The sequence below is a fragment of the Tachypleus tridentatus genome, chromosome 3 (genome assembly GCF_004210375.1).
Source record: "Tachypleus tridentatus isolate NWPU-2018 chromosome 3, ASM421037v1, whole genome shotgun sequence".
Taxonomy (NCBI): Eukaryota; Metazoa; Arthropoda; class Merostomata; order Xiphosura; family Limulidae; genus Tachypleus; species Tachypleus tridentatus.
The window spans coordinates 65,191,749-65,217,879 of NC_134827.1; the positions used below are offsets into that span (position 1 = coordinate 65,191,749).

The window sequence follows — 26,131 nt, forward strand, 5'->3', positions numbered from 1 at the left end:
AAACATGTCTGTTAATAAATATATAAGTGCACAGTGACTTTCCGAACACCCTGTATATTCCTTGTACCCATGAGGCTTACATTTTGAGTTAAAGATTTAATAACACTGGACAGACATAAAATAGTATGTATCTCAGAACGGCTGGTATGGGTATTAACACTTTTATTGACAAGCAGAGAACAACCTTTTGACCTTCCTAGGACATCTTCAGGTGTTTATTTCAAGTGGGTTTCTCGTCATCAAGACATAAAATAGATTGTGGCTATACATTTAGAGACATTAATAAGTGTCATGGTTTCAGGAAGTCAGATGGTCCTGTTTGGAACTGGAGGGGAAACACATGGTGGTTCCTTGTGGTATATCAGTTTGGTAGATTTGCTGAATGGACACGTTGAAAAGGTGAGTGTGAACACAACACTGATTGTTCAGTAGGCTGTTACCAAAATGTAGAGGAGAGACAATGTATCATTACTTGTGGTAATGCAGAATGTGTTTAGAACACTATAATAAGAAAGACTGACCATTATTGTTGAATGACCAAATTATTTAGCTTTAATCTCTTTATCTTTAATGATTTAAAGTTCACATGCACTTGTCATAACACAAACTACTCATGGTGTCAAGGCACAGCTGGTATGTGGTAGTTTTAATGTCATAAACATCTCTAACAATATTTCAGGGGTAGATTTGTGCATCAAATATGAAATTCATACAATCATGTTGAATGAATGAAAAATAATTACATTTTTCATTTTCCAGTCAGGTCCAAAGGTTAAAGTGTCACACAGGTAACAGAACTTTTGTGACAAGGAAATACAAAAGAAGACCTGAAGTGACAACATTTCAGAAGTACTCTATCTTCACATTAACAATCTTTGTTACTGAAAACTGTTGTCAGAAACTTTCTGTTACTAGTGTGAGGATTTGATACTTTTCACCTGTGTTTTAGAGTTAATGTAAATATTGTGTTAACCCTATCTTCAGAATAAATAATTATTTCTAAAATCTGGGTTTGTAACCAGATGCATTATAATACAGTATTGTTTATTAGATAATTGGTTCATATCAAAATTATTAGAATTTGTTGTTCGTATTATTCGTAAAATTTTGAGAAATTTCAAAGTACAATTGAGTGTTTCATTAGCTTTAACATTACACATTCTTACAGTTCTCTTAATGACCAAATTTATTTCTAGATCTAATTTTAGATTGGTCTGTTTATCATAGAATGCTTATGATTATTTATCCTTTATTGTTTTGCCTAGTTAAATTTTTTTTTTCCACTGATATTCAAGGCTGACAAGATATACACAGATAAATACAAAGGGATTATGACACCTCCAGTATTAATCGATATTACAAAAGATGGAGTACTAGATGTTGTAATGGCCATGTTCAACTCTTCCGTGATTGCGTTTGATGGACTTACGTTCAAAACCATCTGGATATCTCACTTTCCCAGCTCAGAATCCTACAGGTGACCAGAAATTAGTCAGTTATCTATTTGGTTATCCAATGAAGTTGTTAGTTAGCTTCAAAATATGTAGGATTGATTAGGAAATAGAGAGTCAATCAAACAGATGTGTCTGCACTTACATTTAGCATGTAATAATTCTATTTGGTGATGAATCAACTAATTGATTAATTGTAATTGTGAGTAATGACAACTGGTCTTAATGTGACTGTTCCCTAATATTACCAATCAAAATGATGTATCATTTCCCTGTTATGAAGTTGCTGTTATTGTATTTTTGAATGGGATAATTTTGTTTACTTTTTGTCTTTATAGGTTTTATACAGTTCAGAATAGTTTAATTAAATATCTTCTTCCAGTTATTTTTAAAGTGACAAAAAAAGTTGGAAAACAGATCTGAATTAAACTTGGTTAGTATGTTCTTGAATAAAAACCAGATGTGTGATGTTTTCAAAGGCTACCATTTTAAGGGGATTTGCTGGTTTTATTTTGGTATTTACCTTTCTTTATCTTACTCATATAGTTAATGTGTTTTCAAATTGTTTTTTGAAAATATTTGAATACTTTTCAATGACTTTCACAAACTTATCTTCTGTTAAAAAATTGAGAAATTTGCTATAATATTTTGATGCATATCGAGAAGATATCACGACATTAAGTGTTTACAAACACAGCTGAAGGATATTTTAAACATATATTTTGGAGAATGTTCAGAAAATATTATATAGGGTAATTTAAACATTTATTTTGATTAATGTTGAGTAGATATCACGACACTACATGATATACAGGATGTTCGGAAAGTCACTGTGCACTTTTATGTTTATTAACAGACATGTTTCAATATAGAATATAGAAGATAAATATGAATGACAATTATAAACAATGTTGAAAGTGACCCCCTTTGACATCAATACAGGTCTGGATCCTTCTTATTTTGTTTCTAAACACCGCTATCAGTTGCTGGCTTGAAATAGACTGAATAAAATATGATTACAAACTGCACAGTGACTTTCCGAACACTTTGTACAAACATAATTGTAGGATGAACCAAATCTGAAAAACAACATTTAGCTAGTTTGTAAATTAGTCAATTCCGAGAAACTGATAAAATTTCTATGTATTTAGTTAACTGAAAAACAACATTTAGCTAGTTTGTAAATTAGTCAACTCCGAGAAACTGATAAAATTTCTATGTATTTAGTTAACTGAAAAACAACATTTAGCTAGTTTGTAAATTAGTCAATTTCGAGAAACTGATAACATTTCTATGTATTTAGTTAACTGAAAAACAACATTTAGCTAGTTTGTAAATTAGTCAACTCCGAGAAACTGATAACATTTCTATGTATTTAGTTAACTGAAAAACAACATTTAGCTAGTTTGTAAATTAGTCAAATCTGAGGAACTGATAACATTTCTAAGTATTTAGTTAACTGAAAAACAACATTTAGCTAGTTTGTAAATTAGTCAAATCTGAGAAACTGATAACATTTCTATGTATTTAGTTAACTGAAAAACAACATTTAGCTAGTTTGTAAATTAGTCAAATCTGAGACACTGATAACATTTCTATGTATTTAGTTAACTGAAAAACAACATTTAGCTAGTTTGTAAATTAGTCAAATCTGAGGAACTGATAACATTTCTATGTATTTAGTTAACTGAAAAACAACATTTAGCTAGTTTGTAAATTAGTCAAATCTGAGAAACTGATAACATTTCTAAGTATTTAGTTAACTGAAAAACAACATTTAGCTAGTTTGTAAATTAGTCAAATCTGAGGAACTGATAACATTTCTATGTATTTAGTTAACTGAAAAACAACATTTAGCTGGTTTGTAAATTAGTCAAATCTGAGGAACTGATAACATTTCTATGTATTTAGTTAACTGAAAAACAACATTTAGCTAGTTTGTAAATTAGTCAAATCTGAGGAACTGATAACATTTCTATGTATTTAGTTAACTGAAAAACAACATTTAGCTGGTTTGTAAATTAGTCAAATCTGAGGAACTGATAACATTTCTATGTATTCAGTTAACTGAAAAACAACATTTAGCTGGTTTTATAAATTAGTCAAATCTGAGGAACTGATAACATTTCTATGTATTCAGTTAACTGAAAAACAACATTTAGCTGGTTTGTAAATTAGTCAAATCTGAGGAACTGATAATATTTGTATGTATTTAGTTAACTATCACTTTAAAAAAATATTTTGGTCCCAGTTTTTTTAATATTTTTTGAACTTTGTGTATTTCTAGTTTTTAAAATTTAAAACTCATTTTATAGAGAAAAGTTTTATTAAGTTTGTGAGAAAATTTCATTTTTGCAGTAAGTGTTAACATAACACGTAACACAAATGTAAAGGGAAGTATGGTTGAAAGTTTATTGAAATTGAGTAAAAGATTTGAGAAGTGAACTCAGTGACATTCACTTCTTGCTTTTAGCTTGTGTTGCATTAGTAGTAGATATGTTAAATTTTCTAAATTATCAGATGTGATATTTCTAGCTATTTGTACAAACACTTTCATTTTATTTTATGTAGCACACCAGGAGTTGGTTATTTTAATGATGACGCTGTTCCCGATTTCATTGTGAACTACCAAACTGGGCCTGGTTTTCCGGTGTATTATTACACACAGGTCTGTTCTGCCTATCCTTGTAAATAACATTTTCTCCATTACTAGAGTTTTTCATATTTTTTTCCTTTAATTTTTCATTTTCTCTGTTGATAAAGAATCCTTCTATAAAGCTTAATGGTTAGGCCTGGTGGTTAGTGTTCCCAACTTATATTCTCAGAATCACGTAATTGAACCCATCACCAAATGCTTGCCCTTTCAGCTGTTGGTGTGTTATAATGTGACATTTAAGCCTACTGTATGTTGGTAAAGAATAGCCCGAGAGAGAGTGGTGAAGGGATGGTGACAAGTTTCCTTCCATCTAGGCCGTCATTTGAAAATTAGGTACAGCTGTTGTAATGCAGACCTTTAATAACTTTGTCCACGATTCATCAAACAAACCTTCTGTTAAGGTTACTCTAACATTATTCTTAAGAGCTGTTTTATCGTGATTGTAACATACACTTCAATAGCATGTAATGAAAAGATTAACACCTAAACATGTAAAATTCTTCAAACATTTTACTGTAACGTAAACAAGAATTGGTAGGTTTGGCAAGGTACAAGTTGGTACACTGTCTGAAATGGGATGTTTCCATCACGGACACTGGTTTAACATTTATGTGCCTCAGTTACTTATTCCAATGAAAGGCCAGCTGAGTGTGGGCTGTTGTGACCTACTGGCCTGTACCATGATGCAATTTGAAACATTGTATATGTTGACGAATCAATATGACAGGTTTCTTATGTGCAGGTTTATGTTGTAGAGTATTACTAAAACATTTTTGTGAATTCTGAATCGTGCAGTGCCTGTAATTTGTGCACTCACAGAAGCACATGTGCCAATATTTTTAACTTTTAAAGGATGATAGCTTGTTCTTTATTAGTTAAAACAGTAACACATATTGTTATGCACTTTTACAGTGATGTTCTTTGAAGTTCAATTACGTTTACCCAACAACCTCCAACTTTACTACACACGTACATCTTAAAATTGGACCTAAATGTTTCAGTTACCACAACAAGCTTGCTGTAGTTATATCTTTGTCTCTTCAGTTTCAGGATTCAGAAATCTTTTATTTTAACTCCAATTGCACCTGTAATATCTCAGACCCAACATTAATTATTATTTTTGTACATTTATTACATGTGTTATTAATTACTTTCCATATACACGTAATGGGACAAATATATTAAAATACAGTTTGTGCTTCATTACCATGGCTTCACTATGTCTCTCAGTGATGTTACTCTGTGTTGTTTCATTTATATTACCATGGTTAAGTGATGAAGTATTTTCAGCTGGTTAACCATATTGCAATATGTCTTTTCAGTGTTTTTATTTTCAACTCGGCTACTGTTGTATGACTAATTTATATTAAATTCTTGCTTCCAAGGCTCAAATTATCATGATTAAATTTTAATATGGAAAAATTTACTATAACACTTTGTTATTGAAGCTTTAACAGTCATATGACGTTTGTTATAGAACATAGTTGTGATGTAATTTCATTTATTTATGAAATCAGACAACTATATTAGATGGAAGAACCGGTCAACATTTACTGTCAGAACCAATCAAGATGGTGGTAGGAACACAATCTTCACCATTGGTTATTAGTGCTGAAGGATTTGGTAATGACATCTTTCTTTACTGGGTGTCAGACTGCCATGGTGTGTCTGGTGAAGATCGTAATTTAAAATTCAGCTTTGTGCATGGTAAGTTCAACTTTATTTATGTTTTTCAAAAAGACAACCTATTCAGACTTCATTGACTGTTTCATTTTGCCCAGGAGAAAGTTTAAATTGTAAAAGACTGTCCAATATGAATGATTGGATTTGGATTTTTAATGAACATTTATTGCCCATAAATCTTTGCCTTATTAGTTTAAAACATGAATGAATATTTTCGTGTATATCTATATATGTATGTGTTTTTTAATATGATTCTCCTAAAACATACTTCAAGGCTTAAAATATGCAGTATAAATGGTAATTTGTCTTTGCTACTTCTGTAGATGTAGAACCCTGGTGGTAAAAAGTGGAATTAACTGCAATACTGACAGTATTTTTTTCCACTTTCGTTTGTGACTTATTTTATTACAAACCCTGTAGTCATGATGTTTTGTTGTGTGTGTTTGTGGCATTTTTATTATGACCCTGTAATCTTTATGTGCCCACAAGCAATTTGCTTTGTAGATGGTTTGGAAAACTGTCTAACGAAAACTAGTGGAATCACACCAGTAATTCTATGGTTTATTTGAGACTAAAGGTTAAAGTAGTGGAATCACACCAGTAATTCTATGGTTTATTTGATACTAAAGGTTAAAGTAGTGGAATCACACCAGTAATTCTATGGTTTATTTTATACTAAAGGTTAAACTAGTGGAATCACACCAGTAATTCTATGGTTTATTTGATACTAAAGGTTAAAGTAGTGGAATCACACCAGTAATTCTATGGTTTATTAGATACTAAAGGTTAAAGTAGTGGAATCACACCAGTAATTCTATGGTTTATTTGATTCTAAAGGTTAAAGTAGTGGAATCACACCAGTAATTCCATGGTTTATTAGATACTAAAGGTTAAAGTAGTGGAATCACACCATTAATTCTATGGTTTATTTTATACTAAAGGTTAAAGTAGTGGAATCACACCAGTAATTCTATGGTTTATTTGATACTAAAGGTTAAAGTAGTGGAATCACACCAGTAATTCTATGGTTTATTAGATACTAAAGGTTAAAGTAGTGGAATCACACCAGTAATTCTATGGTTTATTTTATACTAAAGGTTAAAGTAGTGGAATCACACCAGTAATTCTATGGTTTATTTGATACTAAAGGTTAAAGTAGTGGAATCACACCAGTAATTCTATGGTTTATTAGATACTAAAGGTTAAAGTAGTGGAATTACACCAGTAATTCTATGGTTTATTTGATTCTAAAGGTTAAAGTAGTGGAATCACACCAGTAATTCTATGGTTTATTTGATACTAAAGGTTAAAGTAGTGGAATCACACCAGTAATTCTATGGTTTATTAGATTCTAAAGGTTAAAGTAGTGGAATCACACCAGTAATTCTGTGGTTTATTTGATGCTAAAGGTTAAACTAGTGGAATCACACCAGTAATTCTATGGTTTATTTGATACTAAAGGTTAAAGTAGTGGAATCACACCAGTAATTCTATGGTTTATTAGATACTAAAGGTTAAACTAGTGGAATCACACCAGTAATTCTATGGTTTATTTGATACTAAAGGTTATGACAAAGATCGTATTTTATGAAAGGAAAAAGTGACCACCAGTGTGCGATTTTAATTTTAGACCTTTAGTGTACAAGTTTATTGGTCAAATTATGAAATGCTTAGAGAATGAGCCCCAAACCCTCCACCCTCCTGGTTACTTGTGATATGTGTTGTTTTAACAGTTAGATGATTTTATTGTGCTCACTATTTGACCATATTTACACGTAATAAACTTCTAGGTACAACCATACATGAACAGTCAAGAGCAGACTTCTGTAAGCTCAGATTTAAGGAGAGGTTATTTACTAGAATGTACGCACTTAATCATGCATCGGGACCGCCGGGAACAATCGTGTATGATTCAGGTAAAGCTGTGTTTTCTTTTATCAGAACAAAATAAAAAAATAAATATGGGAAGACAAATTTTATATTTTTGCTTGTATAAACCAACATTTGCATTAGTTTCTGTACAGAAAACTGTTTATGTTTTAGAAACTTCCTCTGAAATGATGCGTCTTATCTGTCAACTTTGCATGGTGGTGCAGATAATTTCACTGTTATATTTAATACAACAGAATAGCTGTGTGACTAGTGTATAAATGCTTACAAGTTATTCTTCTATTTTCTCTTCTGTCCTCTCTGTCCATCCTATTCTGGATATGTTGGGAGTGAACTTGCTGACATTGTGGCCAGATTGGTTTTGTCATCATGGCTTTGCTCTGTTCCTTATATAGATTAGAAGTGTTTAAAAAAAAAAAGGCTTTGTGACAGTTGATTGACAGGAACTTGGGGATAATCAGTGTGTGAATAAGTTTTTTCCATGTCAAACCTGCTGTTAATAATTGGCCATATGGTGAACAGGGGAATAAAGCTATCCTGAGAAAACTCCACATTGGTCGTAGTTTTCTAGCAACTTGCTTTCTCCTTCAAGGGAATGACCTGCTGTTGAGTGACCAGTGTGACACTCAAGCCACAAGTGACGAACATTATTTTTATGACATTTTCAACATGATTTGACTTCTGGACTTCATTTACATTGGCCGTTGTTATGTTTTCAGTTCCTTAATCCATAGGTCATTTTAACTCTGTTCTTTTTTTCTTTAAATAGAAGACTCTAACTTGGATAGCCTGTGTGATTTTGTATGATATATATATATGTGTGTGTGTATAAATGAAATGACATCTAGTGTATGAAACAAAAACTAGAAATAATCAACTTTCTATAATTATGAAAATTGGCATAAGTTATCAGTGAAAAACAAACTGCTGTCATAAATATGCAACTTAAAATCATTGTCAGAATTTCTTTTAACCTGTATTTTCTTAGATTTTACATGGGCTTAAAGCTGGAAAGAAATTAATTTTCAGAACATAAATAATTAAAATAACACTGACCACATACCTGAATGCAATGTAAGGTAAAAATATGTTTAAAAAAGTTAATAAAAATTTGAATATAAAAGAAAAAAAAATTGGTCTTTTTTTAAAATCTATTAATTTCTTTCAGAAAAGTTACAGCCTGAAAATCAGAATAAGAAATATATTTTATTAATATTTATTAATAGGTCAATAAATAAAAATACAAAACATATATATATTATTTGTATTTGTAATTTTCATTCATTGAAACTTAAGATTCAATGTGTTTTAGATTTGAGACAAGAAGTAGAACATAGAGATACACTGAATTACACTGAAATCGGTTTGAGGTTTCTTGAGAAGCACCCAAATTATTGGTCTGACTATTACAATTATCCAAGTCAAGGGAGAAAAAATGGACCGATGAAGATCATCGTGTCCTAGATGGACCACCAGAAATGGATGTGAGACTTCCAGCAGGCAGATATCAGGAGAAAACTCACTACAAAGCTTATCCTTGGCCCCATGATCGACCCGAAAATCACAGACATAGTTCTGTGTCAATGGGTGATTCTCACGACGATCAGTACCCCTCTTATTACACGTTTCGAAAAAATATCCATCATATAGATCCGTCTGGTACCCAGGTGAGGTATAACTATCCGTACAATGAAAGGGTTAGCTCATCATCTGGAGATTCGGATGGTTATCACAAAAGTAACAGATGGCAAGAGCCTGATCTATATGGCCAGGACTGGCATGACTGGCAAGACTGGTATGGTGAGCCAGAAGAGTGGTATGCTGAAAAGCCAAAAACACCAACCTATCAGCCTTATCTACAAAACAGACACAGATTACCTTATGACAGGAGGTACTTACATAGACGCAGAGCAAATGAAGTAACAGATCACTCGGGTTTTAGAAAAAGTGAGTATTGAACCCAATAATTTTCATTCTGCTGCAATGATAATTTTGATCCTTGTGAAAAATTTCTTGGATTTTAGTTTTCATTGCAAAGTTATGCAATATTTTAATATATTAGGCTTACAGGTACTGTGATTGTGATTTAAATAATTCTCTTATATTATGGAGTAAAGGATAGATTGTTGTTGTTAAATTTGCTAAAGTGCATTCAGTCAGAAACTGTGATGACAAGCAGAGACCTGCAAAACATGAATATTTTATTATTATTATTGCTAGAATACTTTTGTAAATACTGGTCTTCTAAAGTATTACAAAAGAATTCTAATTGCAGAAACTAACATCTGCTAGTCCATGTGCCTTAAGCCTGACATTAGTATTAAGTCTTTATTAACCCTTTTATGACAAGTCATGAGTCAAAGGCCATTTCGTCTTGTTTGTTGACTTGCATTCAGAATTTTATTAAACTACTATTTTATGAATTTATGTCACTAAGTTTAGAATCATATTTTTTAATTTAAAAGTAAGTATTAAAAGAACACATCTAAATATATATTTTAGTTAGTCATATAATATGTTGAACACAGCACTGTTTAAAATTAGATGTTTGTGATGTCAAAATACAAAATATACAGTCCATACAAATTAGGAACTCAAATTACTGATATTACAAGCTATAATATAAAATAAGAACATCATACCCTTTTATTTTGCTGAGATGTGGCTTACATTCTGAATTAAAGTTTATTTCCTTTTTTTTTAACAATGGTTACGAGGTTGGTCAATTTACAGACCCCATGTAGTTAGAATATAGAAAATAACATAAAATGTAAAGTCTAACAAAAAAAAAACACAAACAGAAAAAACTGAATATTGTTACAATGGATTGTTTCATTCATTATTTTTCTTCCTTAGTATATATGTTAAATTTAGGCCTTTTGATTTTGTTGTTGATTCAGTAAGTGTTAGGTTTTGAAAATCATTATTTAGTGAGCTTTTAAGCTTAATATAATACATTTAGTTTCTCAGAAATAATAAATGCTAACTTGGATTTCAGAATTAGCTAGATCAAGAAGAAAAGTCCTAGAAAAGCGGCATGTAGGTCCTCACGATGGAGGAGGTATCCAAAGAACCATCTCTACAGGTATGTTTTTTATAAGATGTTCTTTATACCTTTTGGCATCTAGTTGATATCTGAAATGGGTCCTCATGATGCAGGAGGTATCCAAAGAACCATCTCTACAGGTATGTTTTTTTATAAGATGTTCTTTATACCCTTTTGGCATCTAATTGATATCTGAAATGGGTCCTCACGATGAAGGAGGTATCCAAAGAACCATTTCTATAAGTATAATATTTTTTAGTATGTTAGTCATAATATTCGAAGTGGTGTTGAGAGGCTGTGAAGACGTTGCTTTTCGAATAATTCTTTTGTTGTCAGTGTACAGTATCTGATCCTTAAATGTTTGAGTACTTAGTGAAAGTCCCTCCATTCAGCACAAGAGTTGGAGGTGGTTGTTGTGACTGACACTTTCTCGACAGCAAATGTACTTGGTGCAATTTGATCATCTTACACAACTGTCTGAAAGAAATAAACAGAAGTTCGTGATCTTGTGAAACATAAACAAAACTAGTCTTATCTGGGGGTACAGTAAAATGAGTAACACAGTTACTTTTCTGTTTATTCAGCATATGTATATCAATTATCTATTTGATTCATAACACTATGTAACAAAAAACAGGCTTATAACACTATGTAACAAAATGTTTACTTTTTCTTGTTCCTGGACAGAAAGTGTTATTTCCAAATTGCTTATGCTTAAAGTAAATGGAAAAGACCTATTTTTCTCTTCAAAATTTGCTTTTGTGAACTGGGAGCGTATAACAAAAACATGATGGGAGACTGTATTTGGGAGCTGATACGTGAAAGTGATTTACATTACAGTCGCAAATTTTGAAAAACTACTCACTTCTAAACATTTCTGTATAACTTTAGTATAAATACATGCAAATCTTGATTCATATGTTGTTTTATTCGGACCTTATGTAAATGAAAATGTCCAAATTTGCCCGTTTTAACATAGAAAATAGGTTAATTTCTAAATTTCATTATCCAGGTCACAAAAGCAAAGTTTGAAGTGAATAATGGTCATTTTCTGTACTTTTACAACATAAGTAATTAAGAAATAACACATACTCTCCAGGAACAAAATTTGTGTTCTGTAGATATTTTTCCAGATAGTATATAGATGACAATGACATCACTATAAACTAAAACAAGAGAGAAAGAAAAAAGAACTTTCAACTTCAAAACAAGTTAGAGGCAATAAAAACATTCTTATTGATAGAGTAAAATAATTGTGTTAGAGTACAAACTAACTTTGTCAGAATTTCACATGGACTGACATGCATATGTATTTGGCAGTAGAAGTAATTATTACCCATGAACACTACCAGTTAGGCAGCAGAAATACAGGGTGTTCGGAAAGTCACTGTGCAGTTTTGTAATCAGCATTCATTCAGTCTATTTCAAGCCAGCAACTGCTAGCAGTGTTTAGAAACAAAATAAGAAGGATCCAGGCCTGTATTGTTACCAACAGGGGTCACTTTCAACATTGTTTATAATTGTCATTCATATTTACCTCCTGTATTCTATATTGAAACGTGTCTGTTAATAAATATATAAGTGCACAGTGACTTTCCAAACACCCTGTATAAATGTCTCTCTTGTGGAAGCCTCCCTGGCACTGGTGAGCCCTCAGCACATGTTGGTAGAAGTGATACAATGTGATATTCATTAACTCTCTGACATTACTCACTTATCTTAGTGAAAAGAAAGAGCTTCTTTATTCGTTCTGAGTTATTATTAGGTGTACATTGTTGTAAGTCTGACTAATGCCACAGTTGATTGGTTGAAACATATCCCTACAGATTTCATATGTGAAGAGTATGGTTGCTTATCCTTTGAATGAAACTTTGTAGAAATGGAATGATACATGTATACCTTGAAACAGAACAGTGCCCGTCTATGCCAGCACGTTATAAGAATGTAATATCAGTTTTATACGGATACTGTAACAATGTACTCTGTTTATTTAGGTACTTTAGTGAAACCACTGTCAGAAGATGGAGAAATAAATTACAGCATGGACATTGTTTTTGCTACATTTTGGTTCTATCCAGCTAAGACACAAGCTCTGGTACCAGAGGATCAAGAATGTATCAAAGACAGGTTGGCTGGAGAGGCCGAACGATTTCAACCAGAAAGTAAGTTGACGAATTAACTTGTGAAGCAAAGAACACAAAAACTGTCCAGTACTGGCTGGTATAAAAATAAAACAGACAGGTCTTAGAAAATCTGTATTTTAAGAAATTATGTCATCATGATTGAAGTTTACTTTTCAAATTTAACAGCATATGTTTATAAGATGACTAAATGCTCAGCAGTACTTTCATTTCAGCTGTGATGTGTGTATAAATATCACATTTATTACTTCATAGGATATACAAACACGTAAAGCATATCATTATCTTATCAACTGTACACATCTTTGTAATAAAAATAGCACATTGATGTCCCTCCAACTATGTACACATTGTTTTTAGTAAGAACAGCACGTTGATGTCCCTCCAACTATATACACATTGTTTTTAGTAAGAACAGCACGTTGATGTCCCTCCAACTATATACACATTGTTTTCAGTAAGAACAGCACGTTGATGTCCCTCCAACTATGTACACATTGTTTTTAGTAAGAACAGCACGTTGATGTCCCTCCAACTATATACACATTGTTTTTAGCAAGAACAGCACGTTGATGTCCCTCCAACTATATACCCATTGTTTTTAGTAAGAACAGCACGTTGATGTCCCTCCAACTATATACCCATTGTTTTAGTAAGAACAGCACGTTGATGTCCCTCCAACTATATACCTATTGTTTTTAGTAAGAACAACATGTTGATGTCCCTCCAACTATATACACATTGTTTTAGTAAGAACAGCACGTTGATGTCCCTCCAACTATATACCCATTGTTTTAGTAAGAACAGCACGTTGATGTCCCTCCAACTATATACACATTGTTTTAGTAAGACCAGCACGTTGATGTCCCTCCAACTATATACACATTGTTTTTAGTAAGAACAGCACGTTGATGTCCCTCCAACTATATACACATTGTTTTTAGTAAGAACAGCACGTTGATGTCCCTCCAACTATATACCCATTGTTTTATTAAGAAAAGTGTTGTTAATTTGATGTGTGGTTATTTATTAGTTCACAACAGTCGCTATTCAGAAAATAATTAACACAAATGAGTTCATTCATTGTAACAAACATCCTTTTAGAAGTATAAATGTCTTCTTATCTTATTTTGAAGCCATCATAAATTTTTTAATGAAAATCTCCAAGATAAAGATTTTGTTGTTGAATCTTTAAAGATAATATAATTTCAGTCATTTAATTTGAATTACAATATTCTCTTAATATTTGTTGACCACTCATTTGAAAGATCAAAATTCTATGAACGACGCGTGCGTGTCGTGACGAGGTTAAAAGTATTTTGTGCCGTATTTTACCTGTTTTTTACAGGTAAGTACTACGGGCTGGACCACGATGCCTACGAAGAAGCTGTGACGTTGGAATGTTTACAAAAGAGTGGACACGATGCAAGATATGAAGAAGGAACGTCGCGTGAATGTCGACGAATACAATCCTTTCAATCGTCCAATGGGTCAGATGACTCTGTATCGGTTGAAGATATCATGTCACTGTGATGCAGTAGACTTGCCTGATGGGCAAGAATGCACAAACATTCTTCCATTTCACCAGCAAGGTTGGTCGGGTTACATGGGGCCAAAGGGTGATGGGGTTTTCGTTTCCGCCCTTCTTCGTGATTAATTGCTTTGTGGAATAACCTGCCGTGTGGGGTTTTGTGAGTTTAATGTTCACCAGGTAGGCTCAGGAATAACTTAAAGAATGAAAACATATGCAGCTAACCCTAATCATAACTTTATTGTACTCTCTATGTAATGGTACATCACTGCTGTACAGTTATATTAGGAGTAACCCACAATGGATGTTCACGTCTATTCATTTGAATGTCAAAGTCTAAAAGATTCTTTCTCCTTTTTCACAATTCTGCCATCTCTGCAGTTTATTAAAGAAATGGTCAGTTGTTTTGTTGAGTTCTTTAAAGAAGGAAAATCTTTATTTAATCTTTGTAATAAATGCTATATTGCAGAATGTTTTATCTGGGAAATAGATGTCAAGTTTGTGAAACATTAAATTACATAAAATGATTCTATTTAAGAACTTGGCACGGCACTCAGAGGATAATGCATTTTAGCTTGTTTGTTTTCACTGACAAGAGACAATAAAATACAATACAATAGGTGGCTCTAGTGTTAATCAGTCATACAGAAATTTTTAGAGGGGTAGGGTGGTGTGTAACTGTGAATTCATTGAAGAAACTTTGTACATATGCTAAAGAAATCAACCCTCACCCACCATGGGTGCCTGTGGTCATACATACACATAGCAAATTGTCTTCAGTAACAACTGTTGGGTTGTGCAGTTTTGTATGTAAAGTAATAGACAGATTATTATTGGTATTCCAACAAGTAATTACTGTTACAAGGTATATTATGTAGGTCTGTAAACTATTACTTGAATATGTGTTAATTACATAACTGAGGGTTTATTTTATCTTATTATAAATTTGAACCCTCTTTCCAACATAACATTTCAAGTTAAGCAGGCTAATGTATTAAACATATGGATTAATCAAAAGTTCACCAGTGGCTCTCTTGTTGGTAAGAATGAAGGCTTATAATAATGGAATAACTAGGTTTTAAGACCCATCGCAGTGATAGCACAGATAGCTCATTATGTAACTTTGTGCTTCAACAACAAAATAAACATCAATTAATTAATTTGCAAATATTACCAAACCTTCCTTTAAAAGTATAAGTATTATTATTATTATTATGCATGCATAATTTTTCTTAAATCAAAATCTAAGAAATTCAATTTATATACATAGATGTGTTAATTTCAGTTACAGTTATGGTGCAGTGGTAATGAATGCTGTGTATTATGGCACAACAATTAGACGTTGTCATTGTGTTTTTCATAGTAGTAAGTGTATTGTTCAAAGAAGGAACTTCTTCCTCTGGTGTTATTCAGGGGTTCAGGAAGAAGGAACTTCTTCCTCTGGTGTTATTCAAGGGTCGGGGAAGATGGAACTTCTTCCTCTGATGTTATTCAGGGTTCAGGGAAGAAGGAACTTCTTCCTCTGGTGTTATTCAGGGTTCAGGGAAGAAGGAACTTCTTCCTCTGGTGTTATTTAAGGGTTCAGGGAAGAAGAAATTCTTCCTCTGGTGTTATTCAGGGTTCAGGGAAGAAGAAACTTCTTCCTCTGGTGTTATTCAGGGTTCAGGGAAGAAGGAACTTCTTCCTCTGGTGTTATTCAGGGTTCAGGGAAGAAGGAACTTCTTCCTCTGGTGTTATTCAAGGGTTAAGGGAAGAAGGAACTTCTTCCTCTGGTGTTATTCAGGGGTTCAGGAAGAAGGAACTTCTTCCTCTGGTGTTATTCAGGGTTCAGGAAGAAGGAACTTCTTCCTCTGGTGTTATTCAGGGTGGGGAAGAAGGAACTTCTTCCTCTGATGTTATTCAGGGGTTCAGGGAAGAAGGAACTTCTTCCTCTGGTGTTATTCAGGGGTTCAGGGAAGAAGGAACTTCTTCCTCTGGTGTTATTTAAGGGTTCAGGGAAGAAGAAATTCTTCCTCTGGTGTTATTCAAGGGTTCAGGGAAGAAGAAACTTCTTCCTCTGGTGTTATTCAAGGGTCGGGGAAGAAGAAATTCTTCCTCTGGTGTTATTCAGGGTTCAGGGAAGAAGAAACTTCTTCCTCTGGTGTTATTCAGGGGTTCAGGAAGAAGGAACTTCTTCCTCTGGTGTTATTCAGGGGTTCAGGAAGAAGGAACTTCTTCCTCTGGTGTTATTCAAGGGTTAAGGGAAGAAGGAACTTCTTCCTCTGGTGTTATTCAGGGGTTCAGGGAAGAAGGAACTTCTTCCTCTGGTGTTATTCAAGGGTCGGGGAAGAAGGAACTTCTTCCTCTGGTGTTATTCAGGGTTCAGGGAAGAAGGAACTTCTTCCTCTGGTGTTATTCAGGGTTCAGGGAAGAAGGAACTTCTTCCTCTGGTGTTATTCAAGGGTTCAGGGAAGAAGGAACTTCTTCCTCTGGTGTTATTCAAGGGTTCAGGGAAGAAGGAATTTCTTCTTCTGATGTTGTTCAGGGAAGAAGGAGCCTTTTCCTCTGATTTTATTCAGGGGAGAAGGTTTCCTTTCTCCCGAATTTTGAATAATCTTCCTTAATTCTAATTCAGTGAATTATACCTTACATCCTTATATAGTTAGTTTTTATGGTGTATAGATCATTATATAATTAACAAACAGTCATGTCTGTATAATACATAAAGTATTTAACATCTGGGATATTCAAACAAATATCTCTAGCAGACCCAATTAGGAGAAGTTTCTTGTGTGTTCTGACTTAGTATTTAAATTGAAGTAGATTAGTGAGATACGGAAATGTTGACTTACCTAAAGATACAAGGCAGGAGCAGTCTATAACAAGTCTATTTTTATTATCATTGTCAATCTATACTATTTTTAACCTGTTTGTACCTGTACATATGTACATTTAGAACTTTACCAAATAGTACTCTATGTTTTCATTTTTTAAGGTTGCCCAATATCTTGCCAGAACAGAAGAACAAGATACCTTTTGTTTCTCTCTCTCTCTCCGGTCTGTTGTCATAAACCCTCAAACATCTGGCTAGTGCTATTTTTCAAACGTTTCATCTCACTTGTTAACACTTGGCTGTCATATGAAAATAAAACGTGTCACATCTTTAAATTCCAGCTTGAATCCTGTACTTTCCATAACCCTCTTTGTTTCAGAGCCCACGGTTTATAAAGAACTGTACGATGGCTATATTTGCCCATCCAATAAAGTACAAGAGAACCAAAAGCATTTACAACAGGCATAACTGTAATATAAGATCTACAAATGTAAGAATTAACTTGAGGGAAGCAGCCAAAATTAAGTTTGTGAAGATTAATGGATATATCTAACTTTTATCTTGTGATGGATGAACCTAAAATGATGTGTGATTTTATAAGTGATGTACTAATTTGACATGAGTTTTTGAATCTAAATGTTGACTGTTTTGGAAGTCTGTATTAATAACAGTTTCATTTCACTTGAATTTTAATCATAATTAATCCACTAGTGAAGCCCCCTGTGAATGAAGTGTGTTGGTCTTGGACATGTTTCATGACTTAACCATCTGAAATAAGATATATGTTCTAAAACTTAAGTTTTTTTTTTTAAATGAAAAACATGCACAATTCAAGTAAAATAGTGAAGCCAGGTGTGTGTCAGTCAGTCGAGTTTTAAACACTGAAATACAAAGTTAGTTTTTTGTAGAAACTGAATAACCTATGTTAGTATTCATCAAATGCAAACTATAAGATATTACTATGTATTGGAGAAGTGATTTTTGTGACTTGAGGAAGTGCGATCTGTTTTGCCTTTTGTAGAACGTTCAGAAAGTAAAATAATACAAAGAACATTTAAATCAAGTTATTCTTTTCAGATCAGTGTATTGAATATTATATATTTTATCGATGATTAGGTAATATCCTAGTGTGCTGTTCAACTGGTTAGCTATGGTGCATATGAAAATAGGAAGTATTACATAAGTTGTACCATAATACCATACTCCATTGTGTTCATATTCTCAGTTGTTCTGTGTTTGAAATGAAACAAAAATTTACACCTAATTCTACACTAGAACAGTAGTTGTGCTAAGTTTAGTTTTTTAATTTTTGGGTAAGGTGCCATAAACCAAAGACCATAAGAGATGGAAGGGATTAGGTTCAAGAAGCCAAATTAGAAGTTACTGCAACTTATAAGTGGGATAGTTGATGTATTTTGACAACACTCTGAACTTGTGCAGCAAAATCCATGGTGAGTGGTGGTAGAGCATGATATATCAATGGAAGGTTTTGCTTCACGTTCCATGGGATGGCCACTTCAGCACTGGTATCTGTATAAACCAAAGCATCGATAAAGTATTACTTTCACCAGTAGCATAACTACTGACACACCACAGTACGTAAGAAGCTGTTTGGTCTGTCACATTCATTACACTGTAGTTGTTGTTATGATTCTGCCTTATTTGGGTCCCCCTTTTGGATAGTAAGTGAAACACGAAGGAAGAGTGAATAAATGAGAATGAAAACTGGAAGTTTACAAAATCATTTGAGATTGAGTTGATGAATTTTAATGAACCTTACACCCCCAACCGTCCTCTAGTAATAAAATATAAAAAGTAATAAATGACAAAATTTTCTTCTATAATAGTTGTAACACAAAATGAACCTGTTTAAGCATCATACAGTTAGAAAGATAATCCATAGTGTAATTGTTTATTATACTTGTGTCAAAAAATAAATTGATGTAACCTCTTCTATACTAATGTGATACACGTATGATTTTGAGAATGTAGACGTTGTTGTTTTTTAATAGGAGAAGAGACAATTGTGGCTGTAAAAAGATCAACCCACGTCTTCAGATATAACCAGTTCAAATAGTTGATTGCAACAACAATCAACTATTTCTATGTAAAAAAAAATTGCTATAAAAAATTAAAGAAACATTTGTGGCTGATCACTCAGGTGAGGTAAAGTAGGTGTCTCCCATAACTGATATAATTTATTTTGGGAATAATATATCCACACACATATATATAATTTACAAGTTGTAATATTTGAATGGTTATTAAACAGTATAGGAAATAAGGCATATCCTTTAGAAATGCACTGATCTTTATAGTTTGGCCTTTAAAAAATCCAAGGTGCAATCATATTGACTGCTGGTAAAATCCCCTCCATCTTTCTCCTATCTCCTCTGATAATCTCAGATGGTTTACCAAGAAACATCTCTAATTGTCCAAAGAACCTTTTGTACCTATTAGTTGGAATGTTGAAACAACTCTACTGTTTACCTTGGTTTATTTTAACTTGTAAGTCTTTCTATTGTCCTTTTCTTGCTTTGGTGGATTGACTCTTGAAACGAAACATAATGATAAATTGGCATCTTCATGTGAAGTTGGATGCTTTGTTACATTTTACTTATACAGGGTGTTCGGAAAGTCACTGTGCACTTATATATTTATTAACAGACATGTTTCAATATAGAATACAGGAGGTAAATATGAATGACGATTATAAACAATGTTGAAAGTGACCCCTGTTGGCATCAATACAGGTCTGGATCCTTCTTATTTTGTTTCTAAACACCGCTATCAGTTGCTGGCTTGAAATATACTGAATAAAATATGATTACAAAACTTCACAGTGACTTTCCTAACACCGTGTATAAATGTTGAGGCATTTTAAAATTCCTCTATAATTAAATTATCTTTCAGTTGAGTAGAGTGGGAGTTCATGGTTTTGATCTGCTTAATAGATCATTGAAGTAAAAACTACATAATTTTGCAATAACTTGTAACAATCAGAGCAGTCTCAAATATAATATCCATTTAACAAGCTGAGAGATTCAAACATAAAACATAAACAGAAAAATGTAAAGCCTATCTGTGAGTGTATGTTTTAAAGTCACTTTTAAGTTTAGAAATAGAATGTTATTGGTGAGTCGAGCGAAATTTACCAAAATACTAAATGTTAATCAGCCTGAAACAAGTGGGTACAATTTATAAAATATCTGTTTGAAAGTTATAATTATGGATTCCAATCTAATGTCTATTCTGACATTTTTTTCTGAACACGTACCTGTACATGTATAGAGACTGATTATATATATGCATATTACGTATCTTGCACTTGTGATTGACTTCTTCATCAGAGTTTTAACTAATAGCACACTATTACACTGATGAAACAGTTGTTGACTGTGAGGTGTACCCATCTTTCCCTGTATGTTTGCAGAAATGTTTCTGTTCTGTACAATTGTGATGGGCTTAACTTTATCTTAGCTAGTCAGTTAGACCAAGAAAATTCTAGTTGAGTGTATGATTTTAAAGTAGAGGTTCTCATCATAAGGAGGTCAGGTTTAAACAAATTATCCCTGTATGTACATAGGTATATATAAATAATTTATTACTCTCAAATTATAGCTTATGTAACTAACACACTTGAGTTCATATATCAAAGTTTTACTTTGGTTGACATAATGAGTACAGGCTATTAAAATGAAACCCATGTTATATCAATGAATACAAGGTATACATGTATTGGTTCTTTGGTAATTAGATGTGTATTGTTCTGTGTTTGGTGCAAAATTACAATGTATACTTGTATAATAAAACAGTTTCTGTTTAAGTGTGGGACAGTACTAAATTATATCTACTTGTATTTATGATAATAAATGCTGTTTGATCTTTCAGGAACGTATGGTGTGGGTTTTTGTATCAAGTTACAATAATTCAGTTTACAAGTGAAACACATCTGGCTGCTTATAACAGTGACATCTAAGAAAGTAACTGGGTAACCTTAAGTTTTGATATCCATGGTTACCACACCACTGATAACCCATTGTGTAACTTTGTGCTTAAAACAGTCTCACATATGTGATGATCTGGCATGCTACTGACTGTTACTACTTGTACTTACAGCTGACAAAATCAATGAAGGTTTACAAAGAGGAATGTTTCTTGTCCATTGCATTCCAGTGTGGAGAAACGTGTAATATTTACATTAGAGGGATTCCATTTTGTAATAAAGTGGATTCTTTAACCTTAGCAGTATTACATTGTGATAAAGTGTATTATTTTATCTTAGTATTATTACATTTTGTTGTAAAGTGAATCCTTTTATCTTAGTATTATTACATTTTGTTCTAAAGTGGATCTTTTTACCTCAGTAGTATCACATTTTGTTGTAAAGTGGATCTTTTTACCTTAGAATTATTACATTTTGTTGTAAACTGGATTCTTTTACCTTAGTAGTATGACATTTTTTGTAAAGTGGATCTTTTTACCTTAGTAGTATTACGTTTTGTTGTAAAATGGATCTTTTTACCTCAGTAGTATTATATTTTGTTGTAAAGTGGATCCTTTTACCTTCGTAGTATTACATTTTGTTGTAAAGTTGATCCCTTTACCTTGATCGTATTACATTTTGTTGTAAAGTGGATCCTTTTACCTTCGTAGTATTACATTTTGTTGTAAAGTTGATCCCTTTACCTTGATCGTATTACATTTTGTTGTAAAGTTCATCCTTTTACCTCAGTAGCATTACATTTTGTTGTAAAGTGGATCATTTTACCTTAGTATTATTACATTTTGCTGTAAAGTGGGTCCTTTTATTTTAGTAGTATTAATTTTGCTGCAAAGTGGATCCATTTACTTTAGTAGTATTACATTTTGTTTTAAAGTGGATTCTTTTACCTTGGTAGTGTTACATTTTGTTGTAAAGTGGATCCTTTTACCTTGGTAGTATTACATTTTGTTCTAAAGTGGATCTTTTACCTTGGTAGTATTACATTTTATTGTAAAGTTGATCCCTTTACCTTGATAGTATTACATTTTGTTGTAAAGTGGATCTTTTTTCTTGGATAGAATTGCATTTTGTTGTAAAGTGGATTCTTATACCTTGGTAGTATTACATTTGGTTGTAAAGTGGATCCATTTAATTAGTATTATTACATTTTGTTGTAAAGTGGATCCTTTTACCTTAGTAGTATCACATTTTGTTTTAAGTGGATCCTTTTACTTTAGTAGTATTACATTTTGTGTCAAAGTGGATCCTTTTACCTTAGTAGCATTAAATTTTGTTTTAAAGTGGACCCATTTACCTTAGTAGCATTACATTTTGTTGTAAAGTGGATCCTTTTACCTTAGTAGTATTACATTTTGTTGTAAAGTGGATCCTTTTACCTTAGTAGTATTACATTTTGTTGTAAAGTGGATCCTTTTATCTCAGTAGTATTACATTTTGTTTTGAAGTGGATTCTTTAACCTCAGTAGCATTACATTTTGTTGTAAAGTGGATCTTTTTACCTTAGTAGTATGACATTTTTTTTGTAAAATGGATCTTTTTACCTTAGTAGTATGACATTCTCTTGTAAAGTTGAACTTTTTACCTTAGTAGTATGACATTTTGTTGTGAAGTGGGTCTTTTTACCTTAGTAGTATGACATTGTCTTGTAAAGTGTATCTTTTTACGTTAGTAGTATTACGTTTTGTTGTAAAGTGAATCTTTTTACCTCAGTAGTATTACGTTTTGTTGTAAAGTGGATCTTTTTACCTTAGTAGTATTACATTGTGTTGTGAAGTGGATCCTTTTACTTTAGTGGTATTACATTTTGTTGTAAAGTGGATCCTTTACCTTAGTAGTATTACATTTTGTTGTAAAGTGGATCCTTTTATCTCAGTAGTATTACATTTTGTTTTGAAGTGGATTCTTTAACCTCAGTTGCATTACTTTTTTTATAAAATTGATCTTTTTACCTTAGTAGTACGACATTTTTTTGTAAAATGGATCTTTTTATCTTAGTAGTATTAGATTTTGTTGTAAAGTGGATCTTCTTACTTTAGTGGTATGACATTTTCTTGTAAAGTGGATCTTTTTACCTTGTTTTTATTCCATTTTGTTGTAAAGTGGATCCTTTTACCTTAGTAGTATTACATTTTCTTAAAAAGTGGATTCTTTTACCTTAGTAGTGTTACATTTTGTTCTAACTTGGATCTTTTTACCTTTGTAGTCTTACATTTTGTTTTGAAGTGGATCCTTTTACCTTGGTAGTATTACATTTTGTTGTAAATTTGATTTTTTACCTTGTTAGTATTTCATGTTGTTGTAAAGTGGATCTTTTTACCTTACTATTTTTCCATTTTCTTGTAAAGTGGATCCTTTTATTTTAGTAGTCTTACATTTTGTTTTAAAGTGGATCCCTTTACCTTAGTAGTATTACATTTTGTTCTAAAGTGGATCTTTTTATTTTAGTAGTATTACATTTTGTTGTAAAGTGGATTTTTTAACCTCAGTAGCATTACATTTTGTTGTAAAGTGGATCCCTTTACCTTAGTAGTATTACATTTTGTTGTAAAGTGGATTCTTTTATTTTAGTAGTATTACATTTTGTTGTTAAGTTGAGCCGTTTACCTTGATAGTATTACATTTTATTGTAAAGTGGATTCTTTTACCTTAGTAGTGTTACATTTTGTTGTAAAATGGATACTTTTACCTTAGTAGTGTTACATTTTGTTGTAAAGTGGATCCTTTTATTTTAGTAGTATTACATTTTGTTGTAAAGTATATCCTTTTATCTTAGTAGTATTACATTTTGTTGTAAAGTGGATCATTTTTAGCTTGATATTATTACATTTTGTTGTGAAGTGGATCTTTTTACCTTGTTAGTATTAGATGTTGTTGTAAAGTGGATATTTTCACCTTAGTATTATTCCATTCTCTTGTAAAGTGGATCTTTTTACCTTAGTAGTATGACATTTTGTTGTAAAGTGGGTCTTTTCACCTTGGTAGTATTACATTTTGTTGTAAAGTGGGTCTTTTTACCTTAGTAGTATGACATTTTTTGTAAAGTGGATCATTTTACCTTAGTTGTATTACGTTTTGTTGTAAAATGGATCTTTTTACCTCAGTAGTATTATGTTTTGTTGTAAAGTGGATCCTTTTGCCTTCGTAGTATTACATTTTGTTGTAAAGTTGATCCATTTACCGTGATCGTATTACATATTTTTGTAAAGTTCATCCTTTTACCTCAGTAGCATTACATTTTGTTGTAAAGTGGATCATTTTACCTTAGTATTATTACATTTTGCTGTAAATTGGGTCCTTTTATTTTAGTAGTATTAATTTTGCTGCAAAGTGGATCCATTTTCCTTAGTAGTATTACATTTTGTTTTAAATTGGATTCTTTTACCTTGGTAGTGTTACATTTTGTTGTAAAGTGGATCCTTTTACCTTGGTAGTATTACATTTTTTTTATGGATTCTTTTCCTTGGTAGTATTACATTTTGTTCTAAAGTGGATCTTTTACCTTGGTAGTATTACATTTTATTGTAAAGTTGATCCCTTTACCTTGATAGTATTACATTTTGTTGTAAAGTGGATCTTTTTTCTTGGATAGTATTGCATTTTGTTGTAAAGTGGATTCTTATACCTTGGTAGTATTACATTTGGTTGTAAAGTGGATTCATTTAATTAGTATTATTACATTTTGTTGTAAAGTGGATCCTTTTACCTTAGTAGTATCACATTTTGTTTTAAGTGGATCCTTTTACTTTAGTTGTATAACATTTTGTGTCAAAGTGGATCCTTTTACCTTAGTATTATATGATTTTGTTTTAAAGTGGATCCTTTTACTTTGGTAGTATTACATTTTGTTGTAAAGTGGATTTTTTACCTTAGTATTATTACATTTTGTTGTAAAGTGGATCTTTTTACCTTGGATAGTATTGCATTTTGTTGTAAAGTGGATCTTTTTACCTTGGATAGTATTGCATTTTGTTGTAAAGTGGATCCTTTTACCTTAGTAGCATTAAATTTTGTTTTAAAGTGGATCCATTTACCTTAGTAGCATTACATTTTGTTGTAAAGTGGATCCTTTTATCTTAGTAGTATTACATTTTGTTTTGAAGTGGATTCTTTAACCTCAGTAGCATTACATTTTGTTGTAAAGTGGATCTTTTTACCTTAGTAGTATGACATTTTTTTTGTAAAATGGATCTTTTTACCTTAGTAGTATGACATTCTCTTGTAAAGTTGAACTTTTTACCTTAGTAGTATGACATTTTGTTGTGAAGTGGGTCTTTTTACCTTAGTAGTATGACATTGTCTTGTAAAGTGTATCTTTTTACGTTAGTAGTATTACGTTTTGTTATAAAGTGAATCTTTTTACCTCAGTAGTATTACGTTTTGTTGTAAAGTGGATCTTTTTACCTTAGTAGTATTACATTGTGTTGTGAAGTGGATCCTTTTACTTTAGTGGTATTACATTTTGTTGTAAAGTGGATCCTTTACCTTAGTAGTATTACATTTTGTTGTAAAGTGGATCCTTTTATCTCAGTAGTATTACATTTTGTTTTGAAGTGGATTCTTTAACCTCAGTTACATTACATTTTTTTATAAAATTGATCTTTTTACCTTAGTAGTATGACATTTTTTTGTAAAATGGATCTTTTTACCTTAGTAGTATGACATTCTCTTGTAAAGTGGAACTTTTTACCTTAGTAGTATGACATTTTGTTATGAAGTGGATCTTTTTACCTTAGTAGTATTACATTGTGTTGTAAAGTTGATTTTTTTACCTTACTATTATTACATTTTGTTGTAAAGTGGATCATTTTTACCTTGGTAGTATTACATTTTGTTGTAAATTTGATTTTTTACCTTGTTAGTATTTCAAGTTGTTGTAAAGTGGATCTTTCTACCTTACTATTTTTCCATTTTCTTC

General features: G+C 32.0%; 1 protein-coding gene across 1 annotated transcript; it reads left to right on the plus strand.

Moving 5' to 3' along the window:
* The first annotated feature begins 306 nt into the window (after positions 1 to 306).
* On the plus strand, positions 307 to 16,218 carry LOC143247003 (uncharacterized). Its single transcript, XM_076494302.1, has 10 exons — positions 307 to 399; positions 1,296 to 1,477; positions 4,023 to 4,119; positions 5,625 to 5,814; positions 7,581 to 7,706; positions 8,993 to 9,100; positions 10,703 to 10,765; positions 12,721 to 12,888; positions 14,216 to 16,017; positions 16,099 to 16,218. The coding sequence occupies exons 1-9, from the start codon at positions 310 to 312 to the stop codon at positions 14,398 to 14,400; spliced, it is 1,209 nt and encodes a 402-aa protein (XP_076350417.1). The 5' UTR covers positions 307 to 309; the 3' UTR covers positions 14,401 to 16,017; positions 16,099 to 16,218.
* Positions 16,219 to 26,131: the final 9,913 nt, after the last annotated feature.